The sequence below is a fragment of the Protopterus annectens genome, chromosome 12.part0, assembly GCF_019279795.1.
Source record: "Protopterus annectens isolate FY-2018-M chromosome 12.part0, PAN1.0, whole genome shotgun sequence".
Classification (NCBI taxonomy): Eukaryota; Metazoa; Chordata; order Ceratodontiformes; family Protopteridae; genus Protopterus; species Protopterus annectens.
In genome coordinates this window covers 341295938-341321431 of record NC_056746.1, presented here as the reverse complement: position 1 = coordinate 341321431, position 25494 = coordinate 341295938, and the positions used below count along the sequence as shown (strand labels likewise).

The 25494-nt window shown below is 43.9% G+C and overlaps 1 protein-coding gene across 1 annotated transcript in view; it reads right to left on the bottom strand.

Annotated features, from left to right (window-relative positions):
- Positions 1–25494, bottom strand: part of ZC3H7A (zinc finger CCCH-type containing 7A) — a 1693893-nt gene that overhangs the window by 1219215 nt on the left and 449184 nt on the right. The window contains exon 3 of the mRNA XM_044089416.1: positions 20932–20971. Coding sequence (XP_043945351.1) covers positions 20932–20971 — 40 coding nt within the window. The remainder of the gene's footprint in view (positions 1–20931; positions 20972–25494) is intronic.

Here is a 25494-nt window from a genome sequence, read left to right as displayed (position 1 = left end):
AGTACTGAAGAACATACTCCCATGAGCCACCCAGGGTTGAGGGTGCTAGGGACGCTACCCATCAGTAAGAATAATCGGCGAGATTAACAACTTCACATATAGAAGTTATGTACTTACCATAACGTTCCATGTGAGTTGTTTATCTCGCCTTTATTCTCACGTCCCTCCCTCCTTCCCCCTCCTGGCTGACTGTTGACTTAGAGGCTAATGCCATCCTGGTTATTCAATATTTCTCTTTCCTTTTGGGTACTCTTCTTCACAGATATATATAAGAGAGTATGTATAGTTTGTATATATGTATATATATGTATAGACTATTATTCGCAGCAAACAAGATCTGAGGTAATTCTAGCAGTGCATGGTGGGATAAGGGGCTGGTCTCAAGCTACTGGCAAACCTTGAGCTTGCTATCGGCCGTGTCGGAGCAGAGGATCGGCTCCAACCCATCAGTGAGAACAAAGGCGAGATAAACAACTAACATGGAACGTTATGGTAAGTACATAACTTCTATTTATGTACTCAACATAACATTCCATCTGAATTGTCCATTTTCATTTATCCTTGACTGATGGGTTTGGTTCTGAGCATCAGAACCATCTCAACCATTTCCATACCTTGCGCAAGCCAAAACCTCTCGAGCTTCAATCCTACCCACAATACATCTCTCCCAGTAACCTCATATCGACTTTGCAGATTAGAGCTAAATAGACATAAGGATAAGCAGCCTGATGAAACCATATCTGCTATAAGAAAGAAAAGAAGTGAAGCAAGGTAGAATTTGTCCTATCTGTTCCATCAAAGGGCTTTAGTAAAGCTGGGGGAAGGTTACGGTGAGTACATAACTTCTTTATCTAAAGCTGTCAATCTTCATTTTATCCTTGAATGATGGGACAGAGTCCCCAGTTACCTAGATCTTGAGCAGACTCAAGCAAGGACATTTCTGAGCACCACTGAACCAAAGAATGCTCCTCCCCTGGAGACCAAGTCCAATTTGTAATGAGTAATAAAGGTGTGAGGGGAAATCCAAGTAGCTGCTGCACAAATGTCATTTATAGAAGCTCGAGAATGAAAAACTGTTGATATAGCCATGGATCTTGTAGAATGAGCCTTTACTTTTTTTACGCAAGTCAATACTCTTTTCGTCATAAATAAAAGCTATACAATCTTTTAGCCATCTGGCCAAGTTTACTTTGCTGACTGGTTCGCCAATTTTGGTACTTGAAAAAAAGACAAACAATTGGTCTGATTTTCAATAATATTTTGTTCTGTGCAGGTAAAAACGTAAAGGAAAGTTGTGTAAAATCTTACCATAACCATAGATGTCCTTCTCTTCCATGTTGCAGTATTCACTAGTGGGTTTACCCAGCTTGTTTGGCCAGGTTTCCAAAGCTTTCCCTGTCCCTGATGATGTGTCGGACATCTGACTTGCTGGCAGGTACGTGGGCCATAAAAGTGATGTCTGCACACTCCCATCCTCAGAACCAAGGAGCCCCAGACAGAGCCAGTCCTGAGGAGAGCAAGTGCAAGGAGAGCAGGGGGATGGAAGGAATACAGCAACATGGAAGAGAAGGACATCTATGGTTATGGTAAGATTTTACACAACTTTCCTATGTCCTTCTATTCCACTGTTGCAGTATTCACTAGTGAGTGAGTACAAAAGCTCACTGGTGGCTAGGAGGTGGTCTGGATGAGGATTCCAGGAACCCATGCAGGATATCTCTGGCAAATACTATCCTGGTCCTAGAGATGTGGTCCAGCCTATACTGTCTGGTGAAGGTGTGCACAGAGGACCAGGTAGGTGCTTCCAGAATGGAGTTAGTATCTAAACCTTTAAAGAATGCTCCAGAGGAAGCTGTAGCTCTTGTGGAGTGGGCTTTGACATTGCCCATTAGTGTCTTCCCATGGTGAGAGTAACAAAAGGAGATGGCCCTAGCAATCCAGGAAGAGATGGTTTGTTTCCTTACAGCTTTCCCCAGAGCCCTGGGGTGGAAGGAGACAAACAGCTGGTCTGATTGGCGTATAGGCTTTGTCTTATGCAAGTAGAAACAAAGTTGCCTCTGGACATCCAGGGAGTGAAGGATTCTCTCATTGTGTCCCTGAGGGTTTGGAAAGAAGGTAGGCAGGTGAATGGCCTGATTTAGGGAGAGGCCATTGACCATTTTGGGAATGAAGAAGGGACTGATTCTGAGTGTGACCCTGTCCATATGGAAAACTAGGAAGGGAGGGAGGAGAAGCCATAAGGGCTTGTAGCTCTGAAACCCTCCTGGCTGAAGTCAAAGCTACTAGCAATACTGTTTTCCAAGTGTAAAATTTCAAGTCAGCCTTGCCAGCTGGTTCAAAGGGTGGTAGAGTGAGTTTTTCCAGCACATAGTTAAGATCCTAGGGAGTGGGGGTAGGTTTTCTGGGGATCTTAAGTGTAAGACACCCTTTAGGAACAGCTTGGCTGGAAGTCTGGAAGCTAGTGGAGGCTCCATAGGCAGGCAGGCAGAAATGGCAGACAGGTGTGCTTTTAAGAGGAGTAAGACAAGCCTGTCTTTACTAGATACAGGTAAGACAGATCTGCCTGTGTTTTGTGACACCAGATAGAAAACCTTCTCCATTTAGAGAGATAAGATTTCCTTGTGTTTGGTTTCCTGGCCTCCTGCAGGACTGAGAGCATGTCCTCGTTGTACAGGTCTCTGAAGGGAATCAGAATCCTATCAGCCACAAGGAGAGGTGCAAGGATCTCCACTGTGGGCGAATCTGTGTCCCTTGATGCTGTGTGAGTAGATCCACTGAGGGGGTAACTTGTGGTGTTTGCCCTTGGATAGACGAAGAAGTAGGGGGAACCAGTGCTGCCTTGGGCCAACAGGGGGTCACCAACAAGATTTTGGTGAGTCCTGTTGAATTTTCAGTAGGACTCTCTGGATTAGAGGGAAGGGGGGAAAGGCATACAGGAATTTCCCCTTCCAAGACATTAAGAAGGCATCTGTTTGAAGAGCCTTTGGGTTGTGAGTTCTGGAGCAATAGCTCTGCAGTTGCCTGTTTGTGGAGGAGGCAAACAGGTCTATCTGTGGATCAGATCCAAGAATACCTCCCTTGACAGCATCCACTCGTGACTGTCTGAGGAGGTTCTGCTTAAGGAATCTGCCTGGCAACTGTGTTGGGACGGGATGTAGGCTGCCTGGAGGGAGATCACCTGGGAGACAGGTAGATCCCATACCTGTAGGGCTAGCCTGCAGAGGTAGGACCTTGTCCTTCCTTGCTTGTTCTGGTACCACATCACTGTGGTGTTGTCTGTGAAGATCTTCAGAATGCCCTGTCTGAGGAAAGGTAGAAAGGCCTGCAGGCCCAAAAGTATGGGTGACATTTCCTTGCTGTTGATATGCCATTGTTTGTGTTTGCTTTTTTCCACAAACCTTGCACTGTTCTTGTGTCCAGTGTTGCCCCCCAGCCTAGATCTGCAGCATCTGTGTGCATAATCTGAGAAGAGGAGGGCAATTGTAGGGGCAGACCCAGGTTCAGGGTCACCTGGGCCATCCACCATTTCAATTTTTGGTGGAAGCAGGGGAGAAGTGGGATCCTGAACTCTAGGGGTGTGAGTGTTGGGTCCATAGTGAGCGAAGATACCACTGCATCTTCCTCATGTGTAATCTTGCCAGTGGCAGCATGGGAATAGTGCCAGCCACGTGGCCGAGAAGATTGAGGAATTCCCTCGCAGTCAGGGAGGGTGAAAGGAGGGCAGATTGCAGGAGTTTGGTCAGGGAAAGCACTTTTTCCTGAGGTAGGAAGGCCATCCTGACATCTGTTCTGATTCTGCATCCTAGGAAGGCAATGTCTTGTGTAGGATTTAGTTTGGATTTGGGGAAGTTTATAAGGAATCCTAGAGACTCCAGCAGGAGGTCTTTTGTGTGGGCAAGGAGGGTTTGTCTGTCTGCTGCTTGAATGAGCAGGTCGTCTAGATATGGGAAAATTTGCATGCCTCTTGTTCTGCACTAAGCAATGACTGGGGCTAGGCATTTTGTAAATACCCTTGGATCAGTGGAGAGTCCAAAGGGCAAGGCATAGAACTGAAAATGCAAGGAGCCTGCCTTGAATCTGAGGAATTTTCTGGAGGATGGTTTTATGGGAATATGTAGATAGGCCTCCTTGATGTCCAGGGTCACCATGACGGCCTGCGGAAGGATGAGGGGAAAGAGAATGGGTAGTGTTATCATCCTGAAAGAGGAGACCTTCAGGAATGGGTTGAGGCAGGAAAGGTCTAGGATGGGTCTCCATGGTCCCTCCTTCCTGGGCACCAGAAAAATTGTGGAGTAGAAGCCTCTCCCTTGAGCGGGGTGGGGTGGGGTGGGGGACGAGTTCTATGGTGCCTTGGAGCAGCAGGTTGTTTAGGACCTCGGGAAGGAGTGACCATTGAGAAGGGTGAGGTAGTGGAATAGGAAGTGTTTTTTGGGGGGGCTTCCAAGACATGAAGTAACCCGCCCCCAGGATAGACAAAATCCATTTGTCAGATGTCACCAGGGCCCATGCAGGGAGGCAGTGAGAGAGACGGGAGGATAGAGGTATGGTGGGGGGGGGTGGGGGCAGACAGTCAGATGCTGCCTGCCCTTTCTGGAAAGGGGGGGGGTCTCTGGGCAGTGCCCTGAGGAGTCCTAGGTTGAGTACCTGTCTCCTGTGTGGTCTTCTAGACCTGGAGGGGGCAGAGGGCTTAGAAGTCTTCCTTATAAATTGTGTCTTGGCCGACTAGTTTCTCTGAAATTTTGGAATTGGAAAAACAAGCAGATGCTTTAGATCTTGGAGCGCTTTCCCTTTCTGCTGAAGTGACTTAAAGAGATCAGCTACCTCGGAGACAAAAAGGAGTGTGTGATCCAAAGGAGCATCCAGGAGCTTGGCCTTGAAGTCACCTGGCAGGGGCTGTAGATGCACCCAAGAGTATCTCCTCAATACAGAGGAAGATGCAGCTGACCTGGCAGAGGCCTCCACTGCATCAAATGCACACCTTAGAGAATGTTTATTGACTTGGGAGATGAGGCCAAGGAAGGAAGACAGGGATGCCTTTGCAGAGCAATCAGGGATCTCATTGAGTTCATTAGAAGCTTTCTCCAGTAAGGCCAAGGAGTATTTGGCCATGTATGACTGGTAATTTGTAGCCCTAAAGGCTAGAGTGGCCGAAATGTATATCTTCTTCCCCCACCTCTTCATGGCCTTGCTATCTTTATCTGTAGGCAGGACAGTGGTAGTAGGAAGAAGTTCGGTAGCCCTATTAGTAGCAATAGAAATGGTTGCTGGGTCAGCTAGCGGGCATTTGAAAAGGAATTTGTCTGCATCAGGTACCTTATAGAGCCAGTCTGTCCTTCTAAAGGCAGGTGGCTGGGAATCTGGGTTAATGCATGCAGCTGCAAAAGCATCCGGGAAGGCAGGCTGGACAGGAGGAATAAGAGCCGGATTAGGAAATTCCATCTGGATCAAGTCAAATAATCTTTTTTGTTGCTCAGACATGTCTGAGCAATCCCATTTAAAATGTTCCCTCATAAGATTTACTATGTCCCCGAAGTCGGACATTTCCTCTTCTGCAGGGTGGCTAGGAGTAGTCTCACGCTGAAAAGGCCTGGGACTTAGAAGAGGTGGAGCAGTATGAGGGAGGTCTGGCATAGGCCTATGGGCCAGGAAGGCATTGTAGAGGCTTTAACTGAAGGCCTGCCAGTCTGGCAAGGCTTCTTGGGTTGAAGCAATATGCCTTGTCTTCTGTTTTTTCTTTGTAGGCCTAACCAGCGTCTGGCTGGCGGTCGACCTTGAAGTAAAAGAAGGAACAGCAGAGGCCTGTTCCAAAGCGCCCATCTCAGAAGCTGGTTCCCCCCTGGCATCTGAATCAGGCCCCGGGATATCATCCCCAGACATGTCATCCACTCTGGATTTGCGGCCTCCTGACAGGTACCCACTTTATCCGATGTGGCAGACGCCAGTTCCTTGACCAAGCTAATGGTGGTTACAGGCTGAGAATTGGTGGAGGGAGGCATGGTGGACGTAGACGGCCTCCTCGCAGGCTTAGCCCTCTTCCTGGGTGGTTCGGATGGGGCGTCAGAAGTGGCTTCCATTCCGATAGCGATCTGCCCAAGGCACTGGTTTTCAAGGTATAAGTCAAGAGCTTGATCCCTACCCAAACAAAAGAGACAGTGGTCCTGGGTGTCTTTATGGGGAATCTGGAGACCATAGTTGCACTTGCTCTTACCGGACATTAACAGACTATGGTAAATACAAAAGGACTGAAGAAAATCCCCAACAGGGTACTTATATTAATGTGAAACTGATCTGACGTCCGTGAGCAGCAGGAACACCTGGCGTATGGCTGGCAGCTGAAAGGTTCTGAGGACTGGTGCGTGCAGACATCACTTTTATGGCCCATGTACCTGCTAACACGTCAGACGTCCGACGCACCATCGCGGACTGGAAAAGCTTTGGAAACCTGGCCGAACAAGCTGATGGGAAGAAGGGTAAATACACTAGTGAATACTGCAACACTGGAATAGAAGGACACCTGTCTATGTAAACATCCAACAAATGAAGGGTATATTTTCCTGTATTTGTAAAATTCAGAAGGAATACTGGAAGATTAATAGTCTGATTAATATTAGAGTCTGATACTACCTTAGGAAGAAAGAAGGGATTTATCCTCAAGGCAACTCTGTCCTTATGAAAAATCAAGTATGGTGGTTTGCAAGATAAGGCCTGTAATTCTGAAATCCTTCTGGCAGAAGTTTTTGCCACAAGGAATAAGATTTTCCAAAATAAGTATTTGCAGTCACATTCAGCAGAAAGTTCAAAGGAATGTTGAACAATAGATTATAAGACTAGAGTAAGGTCCCAGAGAGAAATAGGATCTTTAAAGGCAGATTTTGATAAAAAAAAGTTCCTTTCAAAAATTCTTTGCATAACTTGTGAGAAGTGAGTTATTTCCAATGCCATTGTGAAAGTTCGAAATCGCTGCCAATTGAACTTTAATAGTGGAATGAGAGGCTCCCACATCAAAAAAAGAGGATAAGAATACTAAAATCTTTTGGATAGATATTGAAAGGGGTCAAAAAAGTAAATCTCCTCCATTTACTCATACAGCGGGTGGATGTCTTACGAGAGGCTAGTAAAATTCTGCATACTGGAGAGGGAAGGTTAACTTGCCTGGCAATTAACTTGGAGGAACAATGCAGTCAGCTTGAGGTTCTGAAGGTTCGGGTAAATGAGGTTCTCTGGATGAGATGAGACAGGAGGTCTGGAGATGGATCCAGAGTCCAAGGTGTTCTTATCAGATAAGGCCAGAGAAAGAGGAACCACATCTGTTGTGGCCAATTGAGGATTACTCTGCTCTTCAATCTTAGGGCTTTCTAAAGGAAATTCAGAATTAAGGGAAGTGGGGAAAAGGCATAGAGGAGTCTAGGGAGCCAAGTGTGTAAAACAGCATCCCTGGGTGACTCCGCCAGTAGGAGGATTAGGGCAAAGTAGTTGCTGCACTTGTTGAGGAAGCAAGGCAAAAAGTAGAGCAAGGCTGACCCAACTAGAGGAAAATCACTTCTGCCACTTTCGAATTGAGGAACCATTCATGAGGTATTCTTATATCTGCTTAGTTTGTCTGCTATCACACTGGATATCCCCAGAATATGCAGTGCTATCAGAAATCAGGTGGAAGAACTCACCCACTGCCACACTCTGAGTGCTTCTTGACAGTCGACATAGAGGGTAAGATTTGGTTCTCCCTTGTTTGTTGATGTACTCGACTACAGACATGTTGTCTGTCTGTATAGCAATAGCCCCTAGAGGGAGAACAGTTCGAAAGGCTTGCAATGCTAAAAGCACTGATCTCATTTCTAGGACACTGATATGCAGACTGGCCTCAATGGAAGACCAAGCACCCCGGACAGTCCTACCCAGAGCCCCTACCACCACTCCGTCTGGGAGACGCCCGTGGTCACTATGGCCTTGGGCTGAGTTGGGACAAAAGGACGACCTAGAAGAACGTCCTTCGAGTGCATCCACTAAATCTTTTCTGCAAAGACTGGTAATGAAAATCTGATCCGACATAGGTTGGTGAAGTATAGACCACTGAGTTACAAGTAGCCACTGAAGAATTCTCATATGAAATCTTGCCAAGGGAATTACAGTTATCAACGCCCAGGGTTTGTAAAACTAGATGAGCTGGAACTTTCCTCTTGTGTTGTATCTTTTGAACTTGTTCTCTGATTTTCTGTAATCTCACTGGAGGAAGGGATGCTATAGCTGTCCTCATATTTAGTTTTGCTCCTATGAACTCCAAGATCTGAGATGGAGTTAGTTCAGATTTTTCGTAATTCACTGTAATTCCTAGACTGGAACAAGTCTGCAAGACATAATCTCTCACTATAATCAACAGCTACCTGGTCGGAGCGGTAATGAACCAGTTGTCTAAATATGGAAACAGCTGGAATCCTTGCAGTCTCAAGTGAGCTGCTACTACTGCCATGCATTTGCTGAACACCCTGGGGGCTGTGGTGAGACCAAAGGGCAGAACTCTGAACTGATAGTGACTGTCTCCCAGCCTGAAGCGGAGGAACCTCCTGCAGTGTTTGTCTATTTTTATGTCATAATACACATCTTGAAGGTCTACTGAGCACATCCAGTCATCCTTCTTCAGAAAAGGAAGGATGAACTGTACCAGAATTTTGTTTGTCGAATGGATTTGTTCAATAAACTGAGATCCAAAATTGTTCTCCAGTTCCTTGTCTTTTTTGGCACTAAAAAGAATCTTGATTAAGTTCCGGACTCTAAGTTGTCTGGTGAGACTTCTTGGATGACTCTTTTTTCTAGCAGTCTGAATCTCTAGGACTGCTGATTCCCTCTGACTGGGTAGAACATCAGGGATTCCTCTGGTAAAGGGAGGGGGAACAGAAAAGGGGACAACATAGCCTCTGGATGTAATCCTCCACACCCAGGTATCTGATGTGATCTCTAGCCAGGCATTTAGGTGCAGGGTAAGCATCCCCTGACTGCCTCCAGAGGAAGATAATCAGGCCTCCATTCAGAAACAATGATAGGGTTTCCCAGAAAAAGAATCTCTGAAACCCCGCTTTTGCGGGTCACCTCTGCCACATGCGCAGTGTCTTTCTTTAAAGTTCCCCCCTCTGCCTCTGGGGGAGCTTTCACCATGTGTGTGTCTTGAAAAGGCCATCTGGGTTTTTTGAACCACATCTTTCCACCCACTCTCTGATTCTTGGAAAAGCGTCTCTGAGGAACAGAAAAATGTACACCCACAGCAGAAAGGGTCTTTCCATCTTCCTCATACCTGGATAATGTTTCTCTAACCTTTGGGCTAAATAATGAGGCTCTGTCAAAGGGTGCATTGATGAATGAAGACTTAAATGACTCCACAAAGTTGCATCCAAGCATATCTCCTTATGGCTATGCTTGAATCTGCTGCATGAGCAATGAGCCTCATGAATGAATTAGACATAGACTCCATGGTAGCTAACTGAGAGGCAACATTGTCTTGTACCTCATCAAAAACAGCACCTGCCAGGGTATCTGAGAGTTCCTTGATCAGGTCCCTTTGAAGCCCAGTGAAATGTGCCAAAAAATTCAAAGACTGTAATGAAAAGGTCGCTGAAGCATAACTCCCCTTGCCAAACCTAGCCATCATCTAGGACTCTCTGTTGGATGGATGGATAGAGAAACTTTCCTCAGCTAGTTCCTTTTTCGTGGCCGCTGTTATGACCATGGCATCTATTGCTAGACTCTGCCAAAAATTATTTATCTTCTGGAGGAAATAAAATTTTTATCTGGTCTCCTGGGAATAGGTTCAATGGAGTCGGGTGCCTTCCATGCCTGTTGAGCAATCAACTGGATAAGATCATCAGTGGGTAGAGTCACCCAAGAAGTAGATAGGCGAGTGCAAAAAGCCTGCAGGTATACTGATTCTTCAGGGGTAGGGTTTTGGGACTTCCAATCACCTCTTTGTTTCAGAATTTCTATGATGTCTCCAAAGTAGACATCATCAGGAAGTGATCAGGAGGACCCTTCCTCATCATCAAAATCAGTATCTTCCATGACGGATTCCTGTGGGGAATCTAACTGTTTATTTTTTTGACCGGCTAGTCTAGCGATATATATCCATTTACAGTAGAGGCCCGGGAGAAAATGAATAAAAAAAATTACTGTGATAAATATGACTAAAGCAAACATTTTACATAGATTTCTAAAAGGTACAAGAGAGGCAACATTTCAGTAACTTATCATTCTTACATTACAAGAGGGGACAACAAACAAATTTCAAATGTACAAGTGTAGTTCCACTAGTAACATAGTAGGCTGTAAAACACTAAGGATAGAATAATTTAAGGCATTACTTATGATTATATCTCATCTCCAGAAGGCATCAGGTAGGGACTTAGAGAGAGGACAAAAATTAGTTGTATTTAGAATATGTTTCAGTAGCCAATGTGAAATAAGATGTGATTTGTTTTTTGAATAAAGAGGTAGACCCCAGACTAGTTATATTCTGGGGAGTTGATTCCATATTTTTCCAATGGAATTAGCAACAAAGCATCCCCAGCTTTATTGTATGATTTAGTTATGGATACTAGAACTTATTTGCAGACCAAGTGTGGTTAGGTTCTTATATGGAGAAATGAGGTATGCTAGGCTGGGAAATAGAGAGCCTTATGAATGATGAGTAATTGTTGATACAATAGGTGGTTATTTAGTTCTAGCCAGTTTATTGTGACAATGGTGAGTTCTAAGGTGTAGCATTAATGAATCTAGCTATACTGTTATAACAGGTAGAGAGTTTGTTAATGTTATTTTTAGAAAGTGTGGTAAATATAGGTGAAGCATAAAAAAGGGTGGAGAGTAGGTGGGTTTGTGCAATAGTTTTCCTGGCTAGTGGGTTCCGAAGGGCTTGAATTCTATAGAGTGACCCAAGTTTTTATTAACAGCTTTAATAGAAGTGTTTATTTGTTCCTCAAAGTTCAGTTGGTTATCAATGGTTACCAGGGTTTATACAGGTAGGTGTAGTAGCTTTGTTTTTTGGGGTTAAGGAGGAGGCAGTGTGCAAAAAACCATATTTCAACATTATGGAAGGTTGTTTGGGTGATGGTTATGGTTAACCATATCAAAGGCTTTTGATAGGTCTATAAATAGTAGCAGTTTGTTTTGAAGCAGGTAGTCCAGAAATTGTTTGTGTATGCACCTTTCCATTATCTTTGCTAACGGAATAGGGCGATAGTTGGATATTTCAGAGGAAGGGCCACCTTTATGAAGGGGAATTATATGAAATTTTCCAAATGGTAGGGATTTTCCTTTCAGAGATGGTTCTGTTTATCAGTATAGATATTGGAGATAAATAGCTTTAGCAGCTATTTGTAGGATGGGAGTTTGTCTGCAGATGGAGTGCAAGGCTTTAGTTTTAGTAAAAGCTTATAAATGATTGATGAGACAGGTTGGATTTGAAAGGCATTAGTAGAGGCTGGTGGGTTATTCTGTGGGAGGCAATGGGTGTTGGTAGAGAGTTGGCTAGAGTTAGAATAGCTTCTAAGTAGTTATTAAAGGCATCTGGGATTTGTATAGAAGAGTTAGGGTTTAGTCCAATGCCTGACCAAAACTTTGTGGGTATTTTGAGTAGTATTTTGAAGATGAAGATAAAATTCCTTTTGGTAGTATTTAACTGTTTATATAGGAGATGATCAGCTGGAGATTTTGTAGCTCTCCATTTAGCCCAGATTTTGTTTCTCAGGGTCATTCTTTCTTTTGTTTGTTTAGATAGCCACGGGCAGTTTCTTATCCTGGTGGTTTGAATAGGAGCGTGATAGTCAAGGATCTGTAGAAATTTAGTGTTAAAATAGGAAACTGCTTTATTAAGCTCGAGGTTTGATAAAGGTGACCAGTCACAAGCTTGTAATTCATTAAGGAAGTTATCAGGGTTGAAAAATCTTTTGAGCCGCTTGTTTTTAGTTTATGCTTATTAGGAATGTTCAATTTTTGTCTGATAACATAGGTAAGAATATGATCACTAATACTATCAGGAAGTGTCCCAGGAGTATAGTTGTTAGGGGTATTATTTATTAAAATCCAATCTAGAATTGTTTCTTTCATGTTAGGTTTATGGATTCTAGTTGTAGTTGTAATCAATTGTGAGTAACCATGGAGATTAATATGGTTAGTAGGTTTTTGGGCTATACAGGTATTCCAATCAATGTTAAAATCACCAAGTATAATGGTTTCTTGGGGTAGTAGGTTAGTAAGAGAACTAAGTAAGTTTTCTAGGATTAGGGTATTATTACCAGGGGGGAGATACATACAAATTAGGTAGATAGCTTTGTTATCATTAATCTGTAGTTTGACTGATAAAATTTCAGATTGGGGGCCAGTTTCAGGGAGTTCCTTGAACTGAGTAATTTGTAGGTGAGATTTATAGAGAATGGCTATCCCGCCACCTTTTTTCTTAGTTCGGTCATTTCTAAGTATGTTGTAGCCAGGAGGGGTGATTTCCTGGTCAGGAGTAGAGGGTTTTAGCCATGTTTCTGTTATACATAATATATCAAATGAATGCAAGTCAATGAGAGCATGAAGATGGTGAATTTTGTTATTAATACTATTTTGTTAATAATATAAAAATAAAAATAAATAAAAAATCTAACTGCTTCCTCTTGCACTTTTTCTTCATAGGGACCTCCTCAGGCGGAATGTCTGAAGAGGTATCTGAAGAAGAAAGAATCTGAATCTCATTGTCCTAAGGCTTTACCGCTCACTGTCCCTGTGGAGGAGCTGGCTGGGGAACTAGGCTAGAAAAAGGGGCATGCTTTGAGGAAGAAGTCAAGTGAGTGGCTGAGGTAGCCAAAGCCCTCGACATAGCCTCAAAGGCTGATCTCATCGAAGAGGGAAAGGAGCCTGGAACCAAGATAGACTTCCTCGGAACCATGGTCACTCCCCACTCTGAATACACAGCTCCCAAGACAGAAGCCAGTGCCGAGCTAATTCCAGCCAAAGCCCCAAGGTGCAGAGACAGCTCCAAAAAAGGAGGAGTCGACTCCTACCCCTTGGAGCCGACAAGGCAGTTATGAGTCTGGGAGGTCACCAGACCTGACATAGCCAAAGAACTCAGAGCTTGAATTGGTGCCAACGTCCCTGCAACTATCAAAACCAAAGCAGTTGACATCAGACAACTAGAAGACAAAAACTCCAAGACCTCAGAGGAGGTTAGAGGAGGAGTAGTCAAGGGAGTAATGGAATGTTCGGCACCCAAAGGTGTCAGGGCCGAGGGGGAACCTGAAATTCCTCACGCCCATAAAAATTTTTCCACCACCCTCTCCACATCAGTCTCTGACAGGCTATTAGTGGAACTGATAGAAGACACTGAAGGAGACTTAGGTCTATGTAGGAAGACCACTGGCAATTCCCCAACAAAGGGATAAATAGATTGGGAATACCGATATCTAGGTGCTTGCCAAGAAGAAATACTTTGCACCGAATCACTCGACACTGAAGCTTAGCTCGGAGCTTGGCTCTAAGGAACCGAACTATCAAACTGAGTCTGTGCTGAAGCACTCGTCACCTCACCAAAGGTTCGAATGAAGTGGAGTGCCAGTGCAGACACCACAGTATCAATATTCGTTGGAGCTGAGGAACTTTTTAGCACTAAGAATTTTACTTTCGTAACAGTTGTCACTGGAGAAGAAGGCATAGACATGCTTCTCTTCTTGGCCTTCCCAGAGGAAGGAGAAGAGGTGGAAGTTGACGAAATATCAGTTTTACTTTCTTTCACAGATATAGCCTCATCCAAGGCTGACGGAATTAAACCCTTTAATTTGAGTTTATTTTTTCTTTCAACTAATGCATGGTGACTGAAACCATAGCAAATACTGCAATCCTCCTGCAGGTGATGTGGTCCTAAACAGTATACACACAAGTGAGTGTCAGAAGAAGGGATTTTGTGGCTACACTGCTGACATTTTTTAAAGTCAGAGGGGACCTTAGGTTCACCAGCCATACTACCAACAAGAACACTCTCTCCTCACACACACACACACACACACACACACACACACACACACACACACACACACACACACACACACACGACAAGGAAATACAATCAAACTGAAGTAGAAAAGATATATTTTTTTAAACTAGAGAAATAGCAGGAAAGAATACATCAAAGTGTATGGAAGGGAGAGAAAGCTATCAACAACGGTAGGAAAGAAGCACACAAAGTGTACAGAAAGAGAAAGAAAAACCAACAATGGTAATAACTAGTATACACGAGTAACAAGGATAGGAGGATAAAGGAAAAGATAACTAAACTTGGAAAACAAAATATATTAGTAAATAAATTGACTTAGCACCAGAGCGAAGGCAAACCCGTCTATCCAGTAAAGCGGCAAATGAGATCTGAGGTAAAGAATAGTTGTATTAGAACTTACCATAATCTCAGATGTCCTTCTCTTCCATGTTGCCATATTCATAACTGTAGGGAGGTTGCTGCCTGCAGCACCGGACCGGCCAGTATGCCAAAGTCTTAGGATCAAAGGTATGTGCTATGTTTCTTGTCAGGGCCATAAACCGACGTCGGCTATAAAAGTAACGTCTACACATATCCCCTTCAGAAATTACTGCCGCATACATTAGTACCCCTGGGAAGCAAAGAAAAAGAAGCTTTTCAGACCCACATATGCCACCAGGCCAATGGAACCTAATAAATGCATGTGCCTGTTGCAGTACCCTGTTTGAATGGACAGAAGGTTGGGAAAGTCACTTCAGATGGAAAAGCAGAGTAAGAGGTGGTTGGAGGGTGAAACTGAATACTGTAACACAGAAGAGAAGGACATCTAAGGTTATGGTAAGTTCTTACACAACAATTCTATGTCCTTCTATTCTCATGTTGCAGTATTCATAACTGTAGGGAGAGTACCCAAGCTTTAGGTATGAGCCTGGGAGGTGGGTTGGAGCCTGGTCTATGAGACCCTGTAAAATTGACCTAACAAACCCAGTTCTGGCTCTAGAGACCAAGTCTAGCCTGTAATACTTGCTAAAGTTATGGACTGAGGGCCAGGTGTCCGCTTCCAGTATGGAAGAGTAATCCACCCCCCTGAAAAAGGCTGCTGAAGAGGCTGCTGCCTTAGTAGAATGCGCTTCTACACTGGCAGTTAAATCCCTTCCATGAAAGGAATAACAGGCAGAGATAGCTTTTGAAATCCATGATGATATAGTCTGTTTAGAGACTGTCTCCGTTCACCCAAGGGCCATAGGGAAGCCAAACAGCTGTTCAGACTTTCGAATGGATTTGGTCTTGTCCAGGTAATACCTAAGTTGTCTATGAACATCCAAAGAATGTAGGGTTCTTTCAGAGGAATTTTGAGGTTGAGGGAAGAAAACAGGGAGGTTAATGGCTTGATTCAAGGACAACTCATTAACCACTTTAGGCATGAAGGAAGGGTTGGTCCTGAGGGAGACTCTCTCCTTATGGAAGAGGAGGTAAGGAGGGTTAGTCATCAGGACTTGAATTTCTGAGACCCTCCTGGTGGATGTGAGGGCTACCAACAGAACTGTTTTCCAAGTGCATAGCTTCAGTGATGCTGAGTGAGTTGGTTCAAAAGGAGGTAGTGTGAGTTTTTCAAGGACAAACTTAAGGTCCCATGAAGGCGGTATCAGTTTACGAGGGGGTCTGATATGGAGGACCCCTCTTAAGAATAGTTTTATCTCTAATCTGGATGCCAAGGGAGGCACCGAAGGGAGACAGGTGGAAATGGCTGACAAATAAACCTTAAAAGAACAGTAAGTCAGTCCTGAATGTAGAAGCTTATACAAGTAAGAAAGAACCATAGGGACAGGAATAAGAAAGGGGTCCTGTTTTCTCTTTTGACACCACATGGAGAATCTTTTCCATTTTGACACACAATTTCTCCTGGTACTAGGATTTCTGGCCTCCTACAGGACAATGAGTATGTCCTCTGAATATAGGTGTCCGAAGAGGATCAAAACTCAATCACCCATAGAGTGAATCTGAGGTTGAGCACCTGAGGGTGTATGAGTGACCCCCTGTTTTGTGTGAGTAGGTCGAAACGGTGGAGTAACCTGTGGTGACTGACCTTGGCTAGTAGGTGAAGAAGGGGAAACCAATGCTGTCTTGGCCACAAGGGAGTCACCAGCAGGATTTTTGGTTTGTCCCTCTGAATCTTCAGAAGGACTTTTTGAATCAGTGTGAAGGGGGGAAAGGCATAAAAATACAACCTCCCCCAAGAAAAAGAGAAGTCATCCACCCTCCAAGCCTGTCGATGTGGATCCCTTGTGCAAAACAGAGGCATCTGCCTCTTCTAGGAGGAGGCAAACAGATCTGCCTGAGGATTACCCCACTTGTGAATAAGCTCCAAAAACACCTCCATGTGAAGCATCCATTCATGAGAGGGTGCAGAGGTTCTGCTGAGAGTGTCCACCATTACATTCTCTGCTGAAGGAATGTACACTACCTGCAGGTGAATGTGAAGTTCTGCTGCTAGGGACCAAATCTGAATTGCCAGGCTGCAGAGCAGGTAGGACCTTGTCCTCCCCTGCTTGTTGATATACCACAGGATGCTCATATTGTCTGTGACAATTTTTAAGGTGCCTGGTAGGAGAATTTGGTGGAATGTTTGCAATGACAGGAGAAGGACCCTCATCTCTTTGATACTGATGTGGTCCCTTTGCCTGAGGAATGACCATTCTCCCTGAACTTTTTTTTTGTTTGTTGTGGTTGTGCAGGACTGCTCCCCAACCCAGGTCTGAAGCATCTGTGAAGATTTGCTGTGAGGGTGGAGGAATCTGCAAAGATATACCCTGACTGAGGCATATGGCTGCAATCCACCACTGCAGCATTTTCAGGCATGGGAGGAAAGGTAGATGAGTATCCAGAGGGTGTGAATGTTGGTTCCACCGACTCTTCAGCACACACCTAATATGCAGCCTTACTAAGGGGAGCATGGGTATCAAGGATGCCATGTGGCCTAGGACCCTGAGGAATTCCCTGGCTGATAAGGATTGGAAAGAGAGGAGTGTTTGGAGGTAATGTGTGATGGCTTCTACCTTCTGGCAAGGAATGAAGACTGCCATCTGGTCTGTTTTTATCCTCCACCCCAAGGAAAACCAGGTCTTGGGTGGGTGTCAGGTGAGATTTTTCCTGGTTCACAGTGAACCCAAGGTTTGCCATGGTATTGGACACCATGCATAGGCGGTGACAGAGTGTGGCAATCCTGGTGAAGTATCAAGAGGTCATCTAGGTATGGGTATATTTGAATGACCTGCACTCTGCAGTGGTCAATAACTGGAGCTAGGCACTTTGTGAATACTCTGGGGTCTGTGGAAAGCCCAAACGGCAATGCAGAAAATTGAAAATGCATGGAACCCATGGAAAAGCGTAGGAACTTTCTGTAGCTGGGGTGAAAAGGAATATGAAGATATGCATCCTTCAGATCCAGGGATACTATGAAAGCTTGGTGGGGGATGAGGGGTAGGAGGTGATGCAAGGTGAGCATTTTGAAGGTAAGCATCTTGAAGAATAGATTGAGGGCAAACAAATCTGGAACCGGTCTTCAAGGGCCATTTTTTCTTGGAACCAAAAACATCCTGGAGCAAAACCCCCTATTTGTCTGTTCTGGAGGTACTCTTTCTATGGTGCTCTGAGCTTGCAGCTGATCCAAAATTGGGGGGAAGAGATGAAGCTGACTTGTAGGTGGTTGGAGTATCCTCTGAAAGGGAGGGAGTGTCCAACAAGTCATAAAGTATCCTTTTTGGATGATGGAAAGAACTCAACCCTCTGAGGTTATCTTCCACCAAGAGAGTAGGGAAAGGGTGAGGTGGAGGGATAAAGGAGTGGAGTTGGGTAATGGGGCTCTGTCCTGGTCAGGCTGCCTCCGAAAGGGAGATGGGAGTGGAAGTGAAAGTGGAAGGTTGCCTAGGAGTGGAGTGTTTCCTAGGTTGCCTCCATCGCTTAGCCTGTTATGCATTAGACTGAGATGATTGCCTCCTAACAAAGGTGGTCCTTTGAGGATAGTTCCTATGATACCTAGGAATAGGAGAAACTAACAAATGTTTCAAATTTTGTAATTTCTTGGGATTTAAGGAGCTCTGCATCAGCTGCACCAAAAAGGGCCTTATTATCAAGACATGCATCCAGCAATTTGGTTTGGACATCCATGAGAAGTGGCTGTAGCCTCACCCAAGAATATCTTCTCAGGACAGAACCTGAGGATGCAGATATGGAAGATGCCTCTACTGCATCATAACTGCACTTGATGGAGTGCCTGGTCACCTGAGAGGCGGTAGAGAGCAGGACACAGAGTTATGACTTAGCAGGAGAGTCTGGCACATCTGGTATCGGTGCAGAGGCTTTTGATACGGTATCTAAAACAAAACTAGCCATGTGAGTTTAATAATTTAGGGCTCTGATGGCTAGAGTAGAAGAAGTATACACTTTCTTCCCTAGTCTATCCATACATTTGCTGTCCTTGTCAGTGGGAAACAAAGAGGAGAAAGGCAGTTGTCAGAATGATTTATCTGCTGACACTGCTATGACAGCAGGGTCTGCAGGGTGGTTCTTGAATAAGAATTGTGTATCCTGAGGAACTTTATAAAACCTATCTGAACATTTGGAGGTTGGGGGCTGAGAGTCAGGGGTATGGGATGCAGCCAGAAAGGCATCATGAAAGGCTGGAAGAAGGGGAGGAACTGCAGATGGAGATGGCTGGTCCATCTGCAGTAATTCAAAGTATCTCTTTTTTGTTTTAGAAACATCTGAGTCCTGCCACTTAAAAAGTTCTCTCATAACAGAAATGGTGTCCCTAAAGGAGAATTCTTCCCCTGGAGATTCAAGACTAATAGTGTCCTCTACCTCAGGGATAATGAAGTCCTTCGAAGATTAATCTGGGAACAACAGGTAAGTGATTCATCAGAGGAAGAGAGTTCTTCTTCTGAATCCTCTAAGGCCTGCACAGGTGGCTGGTTGTGGTGCCTGAGACTGGAGGGCCTGGAAGGCCCTGAAAAGATTTTGGGAAAAAAACTTCCCATCCAGGAGCTGGTTCAGCTTCAATATGTTCTCTATGTTTTAATTTATGTTTCCTCTTTAAAGGAGTAGAAGGATGCTTCGGTTTAGAAGCCGATGCCTGGGAGGATGGAAAGGCTGAAGTAGGTCCCTCCAACGTCACAAGCCATAGTTCCCCCTCGCCGTCAGGGGCTGATGGCTGATCAACGTCAGTGGAAGTACTCTGCATTTCCTCTGAACCAGCTTCCACAATGGTTCCCGGTTCTAGCTGTGAAACGGGCTTCAGATGAGACCCTGGGCTAACATCTGCCTCGAGAATCTCACTGGACTCCTAAGGTGCAGCAGGAGCATCAGGCCTAACTTTCTTAGCCTTCTTCCGAGGTGGCTCATCGGGGGTACCCACCTCACCCTCCATGCCTAATGTTAGACGCCGGAGCCTCTGGTTTTCTAAATAAAGTTTTAAGGCAGCCAGACAGCTGTGAAGCGTTTTTGGTACAAAAGACTTGCAGATGTCGCAAGACGTATGCTCGTGAACTTCACCTAAACAAAATAAGCACTTATCATGTATGCCCTTATGTGAAATTTGTCTTCCACAAGCACACTTCCTCTTCCTAGCTGACATGTACATTTGAAAAGCTATAAGAAAGGTAACAAAAAACCCAAAGCGGTACTTATCTGTATCGAACGGCCGAAATAAATGAACAAACTGATTCCCAGAGCTGGTGATCAGAGGTCCATAGATCACTGCGGCAGAAAAGTTCTGAGGGGCGGGGACATGCAGATGTCACTTTTATAGCTGATGTTGGTTTATGGCCCTAACAAGCAACGTAGTACGTACCCCTGATCCTAAGACTTTGGTATACTGGCCTGCTGTCTGGTGCTGCAGACATCAGCTTCCCTACAGTTATGAATACTGCAACATGAGAGTAGAAGGACATCTGAGAGAGATGTGTTGTGGGTAGGATTGAAGCTTGAGAGTTTTTGGCTTGCACAAGCTGTGGAAATGGTCAAGATGGTTCCGATGCTTGGAACCAAACTCATCAGTCAAGGATAAAATAAAGATTGACAACTTCAGATCATATGTTTTGGGAATGTAATGAGTTGGCAGACTTAACAGAGTACTCTGTCAGAAATCTTGGGCGAGCAAACAGATACAACTAAGGAAATAATTTTTTTGAGCTGAGATACAAGATGTAAATTGTCTACACATAGGCAGGCCTTGCTAAGTTTTATTCTGGTAGCTGCCAAAAAAGCAATTACTGCAAAATGGAAATAAAAGTCTAACTAACTGTATTTGAAGCAGTGAATATTTTAACAGCGTTAAAAGAACAGAAAATGGGATCTTTAGAAAAGAGTAGCAGAAAATTACATAGAAAAAAAAACAAGAAAATGTGGGAACAATACATGCAGAATAATGTTTTGGAGGAAGAAGAGTGGGATTTAAGGGAAGGCAAGAATTGAGCAATTTATGTAATGCTGGATTGATGATAGCTATTAAAAACATAGGTGATATATAATGTTTGTAACTAGGAACATGTTAATATAGTTTGTTTTCTTTTATATGAATGTATGTCTGCCTGTGTCTTTAGTGATAATTCAATAAAGGTGTTAAAAATAATGTGATAAAGGTAAATTATTAAATCTCAAATTTTCCATAGGTGTATGTATGTCCTGCAATGGTCTGATTCCCTGTCCAGGATTAGTTCCTCTGTTTTGCATACACTGACTGCAGGAATTGGCCCCAGCTCTCTCCCATCACTGAAATGAGAATGAATGTAAACTGCAGATGCACTGAAAACCCTTCTGCAAAAATCAGAAACAATGCTGGTTGTACAAGTTTTTTTTTTTATAATACAATGCTCCACATTCAGCAAAAGTAGCAATACAACCAAGAAATGTTAAACTAGTTTGTTTTACAGCCTTACCTCATATTGTTCTTCATTTCCAGGATAAGACAATGCAGACCTAAAAGGAAAAAAAAAACACTGATAACTACACATTTACCTGGAAACAAACACGATGCTGCAAGATGTGTTCAAACTAATGAGCACACTAAATATTCTCGGAGGAGTTAACTGCCATATTTTGAACTAAGACAAAATAACACTTGTAAAGCTGATAGAATGATTCCACTTTAACAAACCTGCACTTTGTGAAGACAAACGTCACCCAGTAATAACTAAAAAACTATGTACTTAATTTGAAGATAGATCTGGAAGACCAGGTCCATCCCCCGTTACAGCAGGGCTAAGGCTACCAGGTGTTACAGCAGCTTGGCAGAAAAAAAATTTCTCTAGGCTGCAGCAATACCTCCCCCACTCCCATAATATACCATAGTGCGTTGCCTCCTCTCCAGATCAGAGGTGAACTACATGAATCACTCATATGTAAAAACTAAGCCTCAGAAACCACTATGCCAGAGTCAAGGGAAGTATGAGACGTATATTACAAGAGGGATATTTTTTCCAGATTTACTGTTATGTTCAGTACACAACTTTCATAAATTTTAATATGAATACTACCCTCTATAAAGTACAGTTTTGTGCCTACCATAAATGTAGATGTTCGAAGATCCACATTGCTGCAGTCCTTACTTATGGGTAGTCCGCTGTCTTCGGTCGGCCCGAATACCAAAGTATTAGGCTGACGTCGGTCATGGGCGCACAGCCCTGACATCAGAGCGTCAGGGTATAAAAGCGCATGACCGACGTCATATCCTCAGTCTTTTCTTGCCCCAGATGTCAGAAGGCCCTAAAAGAAAGGCCATAGCCAAAAAACAGAGTACCTTCCCAAAAGATATGCCCAACTACAGCCATCACCCAAACCATATAACCATGCTAAGCTACAGAGGGGAAGGAGGGAGGAAAAATTGGACTGCAGCAATGTGGATCTTCGAACATCTACATTTATGGTAGGTACAAAACTGTACTATGTTCTTCATCTCACATTGCTGCAGTCCTTACTTATGGGTAGAATCCCAAAGCAAAGGGAAAGGGAGGTTGGAAAAATCATAAAGCATTAGGGGCTGCTAAAATGCCCTGTAATATTGCAGTGGCAAATCCAGCCCTAGACTTAGAATAAAGAGGAAGGTGGTAATGTTTAGAAAAAATATGCACTGAACTCCAAGTGGCTGCTTCCAAAATATCCTTTGTAGCTACCCCCCTTAGAAAGGCAGTAGAAGTTGCAGTAGCTCTAGTGGAATGAGGTCTGATTCCCAGTCGGAATCTCCTTACCATGATGGGAATAACAAAAGAAATACAAAACCCAATCCATTTAGAAATAGTTTGTTTTGAAACAGGTCTACCCTGTGAACCCAAAGCAAAAGAAACAAACAACTGCTGAGACTGTCTGAACTCCTTGGTTCTGCTCAAATAATAACGCAACTGCCTGTGAATATCCAAAGTATGCAAAATCTTCTCCCTTTATTTTGAGGATTTGCATAAAAAGTAGGCAAATGAATAGTTTGGTTTAAGGCCACACTAGAAACCACTTTAGGCATAAAGGAAGGATTAGTACTAAAGATACCCTATCCTTATGAAAAATCAAGAAAGGCTCCACTGCCATAAGGGCCTGTAATTCAGAAACCCTTCTTGCAGAAGTAATGGCCAACAAAAAAGCAGTTTTCCATGACAAATACTTTAACTCGGCAGTAGCTGCAGGCTCAAAAGGTTGTAGCGTAAGCTTTTCCAACACAAAATTGAGATCCCAAGCAGGAGTAGGAGCTCTACGTGGGGGTCTTATGTTCTTTGCCCCTCTGAGAAACTGCTTAAACAAAGGATGAGAGAATAAAGGAGGGTCACAGTCATAATTAGCCGAAATGGCTGCAGCATGAATCTTTATGGAGGAGAAGGACAAACCTTTGTCTAATAACTCAGTAAGATATTGTAAGGAAGCACTCAAATTAGGCTTGGAAACATCAAAGTCCTTCCCTTTGCTCCAAATAAAAAATCTCCTCCATTTATCAGCATAAACTTTCCTTGTACTAGGCCTCCTGGCCTCCAAAAATAACATTCAAAACTTGCTGTGGAAGCTGAGAACCTCCAGAATCTAAAACAGAATATGCCAGGCTGTTAGATGCAGAGACTGAATTCTGACATTGAGAAAATGATTGCCTCCTGAGACAAAAGGTGTGGAATCAAAGGCAGAGGCCATGGAGGCTCTCGGACCAAACTCCTCAGTAGTGGGTACCAGTGTTGTCAGGCCAGTCCGGTGCTATCAGGATCATGGATGGTTTGTCTTGTCTGGCCTTCAAGAGAACCTTGGCCAGAAGAGGTAGAGGTGGAAAGGCATATACATGAAGATTGTTCCAACTGAATGACAGAGCGTCCACCTTCCAAGCTGTGGATGAAACCTTTTGTGCAAAACTTTGGCAACTGGTAATTTAGTGGAGAAGCTTAACAGATCTATGTCTGGAGTTCCCCATGACACTGTCAACTTTTGAAATACCTGAGGGATCCAATTTCCACTGTGAGGATCCACTATTTGTCTGCTCAATACATCTGCTAAGGAGTTCTGTGCTCCTGGTAGAAATCTTGCCTGAAGATTGAGGTTGTAACTGAGAGCTGTCTCCCACAAAATCATCGCTTGTCTGCAAAGAGGTGTAATGAGTTCCCCTTGCTTGTTGATGTACCACATGACAGTTGTGTTGTCTGTTAGAATCAACACCTGCCCTGAGTGAAGTAAATCCTTGAAAGCCATCAATGCAAATTGTACTGCTAACATCTCCTTCAAGTTGATATGCAAATGTTGAAGTCTGGCAGGCCACGTGTCTTGCACCCATTTTCCATTGAGGTGTGCTCCCCAAGCCTTGTCCGAGGCATCCGTCGTTAGAATCTGATCTGGTCGGGTCACAGAGAGTCCCTTGTTTAGGTGACATTCCTGAGCCTTACCACAAAAATTCCTTCTGAATGCAAGGAATTATCTGAATGACAGTGTCTAGATCCTGGCAGTGTTGTGTCCATAGATTTTGAGATACCATTGAAGCTTCCTCATATGCAATTTGGCATTGGGAAGCACCAGAATACAAGATGCCATGAACCCTAAGTAAGGCTTGAAGGACTGTCCTTGCAGTCAGGCTGGACTGTAGAATCATTTGATGGTAATACAGTGAAAGACTGCTCTGTTTGCCCGGGGTCAAAAAGGCCATCTGGGACGCTGTATTCAGTCTCACACCCAGAAAGCACATGTCCCAAGAGGGTACTAGACTGGACTTTGTTTCGTCTCACAGAATACCCTAGGCATCTTAACACTACCATCACATACTGTAGATGCTGAAGAAGCTCGCCCTTGTCTTGTGCCATAATCAGGCAATCGTCCAAATAAGGATAAATTTGTATTCCTTCCATCCTGAAAAGGCTATCACTGAGCCAGAACCTTTGTGAACACTCTGGGCGCAGTAGATAAGCCAAAGGGCAATGCAGAGAACTGATAATGTAAATTTCCAGCTCGAAAACGCAGGTACTTCCTGCAACTGGGCCTGATAGGAACATGAAGATAAGCCTCTTTTAGATCCAGAGTTACCATCCAGTGATCTTTTCCCAGCAGAGGCAAAAGTTGTTGTAATGTCAACATTTTGAACTTTGGAATGTCCAAATAAGTGTTGAGGAGAGATAAATCCAAAATCAGTCTCCACGTGTTCCCTTTCTTTGGTACTAGAAACAGGCGGGAATAAAACCCTAGACCCACTTCTGAAGGAGGAACTGGCTGTATGGCTCCATGTGAAGTTGAAGTAATGAAATCTGTTTGTGAGCCTCCATCCTTTGCGAGGAGGAATGTCTGGCATACCTTTGAAAGGAGGCAAGGTATGGAAATAAAACTTGTAACCTTGTTTATAATGTCCAACACCCATTTGTCTTGGGTGATTAAAACCAATTTTGCTTGAAGAGAGCTAGCTTTCCTCCCAAAGGAGCTGCCAGGCAAGAAGAATCTGGCAGCTGAAAATGCAGGTCATTGGGCCTGTTTACGAAAGGACTGGCCCCTACCCTCACCAGCAGATTGAGCAGGCTAACTCCATGTTCTAGGCCTAAAGGTACTCTGAGCTCTGCCCCTACCACGCCTAGATCTACCCCTAGACTGGGAATCAGAAGAAGGGTACGTCCACCCCTTAGCCGGCCAATTTCTACTAAACTTAGGAGGTTGAACCTGCAAAAAATCTTTAACAGTCTGCATAGACTTAGCCTTGTCCTCCATTTTCTTCAAAACAGACTCCACAGGAGGACCAAACAAAACTGACTGTAAAGGCATCCAGAATTTAGACTTAACATGCTCAGATAAATTTGATCCCAAGCCAGGCTTGCCTACAAGGGTTGAACTGAACCAGTGGCAGCCACTCTAGAAGAAGCCTGCAAAGCATCAAAACCACACTGCAAAGAATGTTTCCCACCTGTTCAGAAACATGCACCAAATCCTGCAAATTCTTTTACACTCTGCATCCACTTTAGATTTTAGCTGAGAAAGGAGGAAATTCTGATATTTCAACATATGAAACT